Here is a 6,393-nt window from a genome sequence, read left to right as displayed (position 1 = left end):
TTTTTATAGTTTTGCGTTAATAAACTGTCCAATCGTTTTTGTGTTCCTGTTTATTGTGGCTTATAACGTTAGGTGGCAGCAGTGCGCCCCCGTTCTCCGTTTTGGTGAATTAACCCCCCAGAGCCCCTGCGTGAAATGTGACGCTTTGCTCCTCAAAACCTTTCTCGTCCCTCCGCGGCCGCGTTAGCAGAGTCAGTGGGTCTGAATGATCCCCGGCTTCCGGTATGGCTTTTCAAATTAAAACCTCCCCTGAGCTTCTGAAGCCTTCATGCTTTTACTTTGAGTGAAGCGTCTCATACGTTCGATGCTGTTGTGTCCGCACGTCGCTAACTTGACAGCGCTGTTCGCCTGTACTAGGAGTCTGCGAGCAACAACGGCCACAGACTGACACAGAATGGAGAGAAGCTGACGCACAGTTATTTACCGGACCGTTAAGTTCCCTCCTCACGCCTTTCCTCATGCCATCACAGCCTGTTTGCCGTGCTGGACCAGGACAAAGCACCAGAAGAATAGTTTTCTAAAAGTTTTGCAACTTTGACTACTGAAGAGCTAACTTTTTCTTTTTTTTGCTTTTTGGACATTTTAACCGCGTAATTACGCGTGATGCGCAAAGGGATGGCTCCTCTTCGTAGACGAAACATGGGAGTACACAATATTTTTTACGCCTGTCTCTCTATTTCAGTGGCATATTCTTACAACATAGACTTAGAACACCCGTTGGTGTTCCGCGGACCAAACTCTAGTTTTTTCGGCTATTCTGTGCTGGAGCATTATCATGACAACACACGCTGGTGAGTCCCGTGTTGTACTGTTCCTAGAAATGATGTTAATAATGTAACTGATGCCGTGGCGCAATGATTTTGGACTTATGAATCAAAACCCGTGATACAGTCAGACCCAGTAATAAACACACAGCATTCCTCATGAAAAGACAGTTCTGTTTCTACTATACTGTAAGTCGCTCTTGGCGATAGATTGTTCTCATTTATTCAAAGGCTGCTGGGAAACAGATGCCGCGCGCACATGCACGCGCACACTCTGTACACCTCTCTCCTCGTGTCTGCAGGGTAATAGTCGGCGCCCCGAGGGCCAACTCGACCTACAGCAGCTCCGTCCACTCCCCCGGAGCCGTGTACAAGTGTCGCGTGCACAGCAACCCGGAGCGCCGCTGCACGGAGATGGACCTGGGAAGAGGTCAGTCACGCGGGTCATTGGAGCGGCACGCGCGCCCGCTGCGCCCTGAACGCGGTGCGGTCCGCGCGAGCCGCCCGTTCCCGCAGCTTTCCGCGTCCGCTCTCCGCACGAGCTCCCCTCCAGCATCTGGTTCGTTTTATCAGAATAATGCGGCCTTATTCTGCTTTAAACAGTGCCACAGTTGTTCCTTTTGGTTCCGAACCTGCCACACGGAGACGCGCAGGAGACAAGAGGGTTCTGTGTGCGGAGAGCCATAAATGTTTTTGATAAATATGATTTACGCTTGGTCTAATATTTTCCGAGCAACCTCTCGAGTCTGGTTCTGTTCTTGTGGTCAAGTTGTGCCGGGCAGAAGCCTGAGTCAGTGTCTCACCCACCAAAATAAAGCCTCACAATCACTGATCATATCTTGCTTGGTGCCAAGTGGAGCAGCAAACAGCTGCAACAACTGCTTAATAGATGTCAAATAATGGATTTGATTCTTCAGGGTTGTGTAAAGGCAAAAACTAGTATGAAACAATGAATATTACAGTAATGTGTGTACCGTTCGCCTTTTGCACATTCAGCAGAAAGAAAACAATCAGTCCTGGCGCTCACAATGCTGACGGTGGCTAACGATTAACCGGCTACTCGCCCCAAGACATCCTCCGTCCTCATGAGTCACCGTCCGCAAACTGCTCTCATTGTCTGTCAGGAAACAAGCCTCGAGAGTCGTGTGGGAAGACGTGCCAGGGCGACCGGGATGACGAGTGGATGGGGGTGAGCCTGGCCCGCCAGAACAGCGCCGACGGCAGAGTGCTGGTGAGTCCGAAGGTCCCGCGGCAAATCATTACGTGTCCGTACACAGGTGAACAACCCTGAGGGCGCGCATGTCACATGAGCAGCTTTTAGTGGCGCCGGGGGTGTTTTGGGCCCCCGCTGAGTTCTCGGGCGCCGCTCATTGGGGCCCGTGCGTGGTTCCAACCCGCTCCGTTCAGGCGGCTCTGGGGACCACGCGTCCCCGTTCGATCCTCTCTCTCTGAGCGAGCGACCTCGCCGCCCCGCGCGGCGGCTGCCCGGCAGATGTGCGATTTCACCCGCGCTTTGAGCTCCGCGGAGGCCTCGTTTGGGACCAGTGGGCCTTTTTAACATGACAACGGCACACGCTCCGCAGAGCTCGTCGGCTGCTGCCCGAAGGCGCTTTCCTTCCTCGGCGTCGGCCCATTGATCTGTCTTTTTTCACAGCATATGGTTCTACTCTAAGCTAATGCTGATATTGCTACTATTGCCTTTCAAAGCGCCGGCGTAGCATCTCATGCTCTGCGTGGCCTCTCGTATTAACTCACTGCAGCCTGGTGGAGCGAGTGGAGCTGTGCGAGGCGACATTAAGTGGACTCTGTCTGCGCGGAGGCTTCCAGAACTGTCCCCAGAGCCACAGGAGCCCCCACACACACACACACACCCCCCCCCACACACACACACACACACACACCCCCAGGGGGGGAAATCATTACCACATTTAAGCGGTGCAGCGCTGCTAATCAAGTCTCTATCGCCCCGTTCGCCTGCCCATCTGCAGAAGGGGTTTAATATGGAAAAACACTACAGCCAAATATTGTTTTGCGAATCGCTCCCAGCCACTTTAAGGAATGCGCTCAATTTGTCAGCGGCAGCACGATCGATCAACCAGAGTTTGATCCCCTTTTCTGTTGTTCGGATCCAGGTCTTTAACGTCTGAACGTTTGGCTTCTCCCCGTTGCCTGTGAAGCCCAGAGTCGCTGTTATTTGAAATTAGAACTGTTAAAACCTTTGAAATGTCGCTGTGCTGGAGAGCACCAATTTCACACCACAGACCGTGGCGTTTATGGTCGGGGGCTGTAATTCCCCGCCTGACGGCCGCAGAGGCGGGGCCTGAGTGACTTCCTCTCGTCCCGCAGGCCTGCGCTCACCGCTGGAAGAACGTCTACTACAACTCGGAGCACATCCTTCCGCACGGCTACTGCTCCATCATCCCGCCGACGCTCCAAGGCCGGACCAAGCCCCTCATTCCCTGTTACGAAGGTACGGCAGCCACTCGCATCACACCCACAGCAGTCAAACGCTGCTTTGCTGCTTTAACTCAGACACAATCCGACAGGGGGAAACTCTCTCATACTGGCTGCAGGAGGACGATTACTGACAATTAGCCCGATCTTGGGTCGGAACGCTATATGAATGAGATGTGTGGGAGAGATCCTGATTAGATGATTGGCCGTTAAACTGTGTCCACGAGGAAAGTCCCGTACAGTAAATCTGATGGGTTTCTCGCTCAGAACTGTCCATCAGCGACCGTTCTACACCTCATTGGCGTTCCCAGCACCACTGCCAGTCTTTGCATCAGTCCACATTTACTGGGCATTTTACACACATCCAAACTCAATATTTTTGTAACCTAAGAGCACCGTGCACCCCCCCCCCCCCCCCCCCCCCCCCCCAACCCACCCGGGGGGGGGGGGGGTACAGGCGAATCTCAGACTGCTTTCTGCCCCCGGATTCCTCTTGGAGGACTTTGACTAACTCCATATGGAATGCAGGAAAAACTCCAGTAAACGCTGGCTCAAGCGCACAGTGAAATAATTTGTGGTTTGTTTTTTCTTGCAGACTATAAGCAGAAGTATGGGGAAGAGCACGGCTCGTGCCAAGCCGGGATAGCGGGAGTTTTCACGGAGGTCAGTACCCGTTGTGTCCGTCCCAGCATCTCGTCGGTGCGCCGTCATCCGCTCCCACTGCTTTTCACAGGCTTTTGTTTTTTTGCACTTGATCCATGTTTGATATCTTGGAAACAGTCACTCACCATAATTTCTGTCTGTTGGCGTTGAGCCTCCGCATTGGATGGATAGTTACCAGAGATGCTGTACATGGACTGATGGGGATTTGTTTCTCCCGAGTTGTTTTAAATGTCTAATGATGTGGAAAATCTGCATTCTATAACCAGATGACCAGATTTCTGTTTTTATACGTTCGCCGTTTAATTCTTAACGTATGCTCAGAAAAGGTCCTTTTCATTGCTCAGATACGCTCAGTTTGGGACGTACAGTAAAGTACAGTAGAGTGATAGAGTCCATGGAGCTCAGCTGAGCCTGGAGGGTTGAAACCCAAGTCATCAGATTTCAGTAGATTTGCTTAATTCTTCCTGTGCTAATAACATCAGAGACTCCCAGTGAACATGACTATACTGATCATTTTTGGGTCATTAATAAAAAAAGTCACATTTAACAATCACAATAAAAAGCTTTTAAAAGCTTCTATTAATTTATCTTTACAAAGTCACAGATGGGAGAGATTCGCGCTGCCTCTGTCTGTGCTCAGTTTATCAGTGTTGTATTTCCTGCCTGCTAAGTTTCACCGTACATGAAACCACAGTGTCAAAACACAACAGGAACTCATCCGGCTCTTCGCAGATGATCGTTGTCAGCGCTTATCTGTCAAAGCGCTCGAGCAGCCCCCTCTCCCCAAAGAATGCGAGGAATCTGACTAAAAGATGCCCGAGCGTTAAACCCTATCCCGGTCTGAACCAGGGCTCCTGCGCCTCATGGTGCCCAGATGCTCGGCAGCGCGCGGGGGATGAAAACTGCTGAGTCAGCAGCTCGCCGCGTCGGCTTTGCTAGCTCGCGGCGGGACTAACGCTGGTGAACACGCTTTGCCCGCCTGTCCAAACAGAGCGTCTACACTACGTTGTGCTGCTCTGGTTCCTTTCACGGCTCTGGACCATCACGAACTCACTTTACAGCAGTCACTCAGGTCCTGGATTCCTCACGGCTTCAAACGGGGGGGGGCACCACGTTTGGACCTGTGGTTCAGAGCAGAGAGCACCAAGCGCCCGTGGCCTTCGGTTAACCAGACGTCCACCCAGCATCTCTCTCTCTCTCTCTCGCCCCCTCCTCTCTCGCTCTACCATAGGACACTGAGCTGTAACTACTGTGCGCTTGCTGGTTTCAGGAGCTGGTGGTGATGGGGGCGCCGGGTTCGTACTACTGGACCGGGATGATCAAGGTGTACAACCTGTCGTCGGACTCCTTCTACGAGCCCAACAGAGACGACGTGGACTCCCACAGATACAGCTACCTGGGTGCGTGAGGGCCCGTGGAGGGGGTGGCGGTGGGCGTGGCGGCGCCGCTGACTCACTGTGCTTTGTGTCCAGGCTACGCGGTGACGGCCGGACGCTTCTCCTCCCCCGGCGCGGTGGACGTGGCTGCAGGAGCGCCTCGGCACGGCGGCACGGGAAAAGTAGGGGCCTCGCCTTCTGACCCGTTTTCCGGCCGCCGAGTCGTTTTCGCTGCAGTGACCTGTGTTTTCTTTCTCCCGCGCAGGTTTACGTTTTCAAAATCGACGGCGTGTCTTTGGTGAAGAGCTTTCAAGCCTCAGGGAAAATGGTATGAGATTGAATGTGGTCGTATGCACTCATCCACAGTCAAACAGCCTTAGTGCAAGGAAGTCGCAGTAGCTAGACTTTTGTAAATATTCCTTTAACATTTGTGCAGATATAAAAGGAGAATTAAATCATTCACAGCTCATGTCAATCAAACTGAAGAAGTGTCTGTGATCTGACTGGTTGCTCTGTGGCTCGACTTGGTTCCAGATGGGCTCTTACTTTGGCTCCTCATTGTGTGCAGTTGATCTGAACCAGGACGGCCTCTCGGACCTGCTGGTGGGGGCACCCATGCACAGCCTGCTCCGGGACGAGGGCCAGGTCTCTGTGTACCTTAGCAAGGGCCATGTGAGTGGGCTGCTCTGCTCTGTGTGGGTCAGGGGGGACGCCATAGCGCGCTTTTTTTTTGAAACTTTGCTCATGTTTGAATCACTCCTGACCACACGTGTTATTAGGTTACAAGAAAGAAGTCGAGTGAGATTATTTAACCATAAATTGAAGGCACTCGCTGGATTTACAGTAAAAGGCCCGAGGTTTTCCAAGAAAGTTGACAACCTGTTTGGATGAAATGCATCTTAGTCTCCGTTCATATCCAAGGAACTCTCTATGATGAATGTGTTCGTGCTCCATCTTGGCGGCGGTGTTTATAACCCCCTTTACTGCTCCTCTGCAGGGTGCGATGGAGGAGCTTCCACCTCTGACCGGTGACAGCGCTTTCAACGCACACTTTGGTGAATGCATGACCGCGATCGGAGACATAGACGACGACGGCTATCAAGGTAATAGTGTAAAACGAAGGAATTCATCTATTT

At 52.2% G+C, this 6,393-nt stretch overlaps 1 protein-coding gene across 1 annotated transcript in view; it reads left to right on the top strand.

Moving 5' to 3' along the window:
- The first annotated feature begins 360 nt into the window (after positions 1-360).
- itga9 (integrin, alpha 9) overlaps positions 361-6,393 on the top strand; it is a 32,551-nt gene continuing 26,518 nt past the window's right edge. The window contains exons 1-10 of the mRNA XM_029175304.3: positions 361-791; positions 1,067-1,194; positions 1,889-1,995; positions 3,111-3,234; positions 3,814-3,881; positions 5,152-5,281; positions 5,354-5,439; positions 5,523-5,585; positions 5,792-5,929; positions 6,255-6,360. Coding sequence (XP_029031137.1) covers positions 604-791; positions 1,067-1,194; positions 1,889-1,995; positions 3,111-3,234; positions 3,814-3,881; positions 5,152-5,281; positions 5,354-5,439; positions 5,523-5,585; positions 5,792-5,929; positions 6,255-6,360 — 1,138 coding nt within the window. The 5' untranslated portion in view covers positions 361-603. The remainder of the gene's footprint in view (positions 792-1,066; positions 1,195-1,888; positions 1,996-3,110; positions 3,235-3,813; positions 3,882-5,151; positions 5,282-5,353; positions 5,440-5,522; positions 5,586-5,791; positions 5,930-6,254; positions 6,361-6,393) is intronic.

The sequence above is a fragment of the Betta splendens genome, chromosome 15 (genome assembly GCF_900634795.4).
Source record: "Betta splendens chromosome 15, fBetSpl5.4, whole genome shotgun sequence".
NCBI classification, from domain to species: domain Eukaryota; kingdom Metazoa; phylum Chordata; class Actinopteri; order Anabantiformes; family Osphronemidae; genus Betta; species Betta splendens.
Note: the sequence above shows the minus strand (reverse complement) of the source record. Positions and strands in the feature narration are given on the sequence as shown.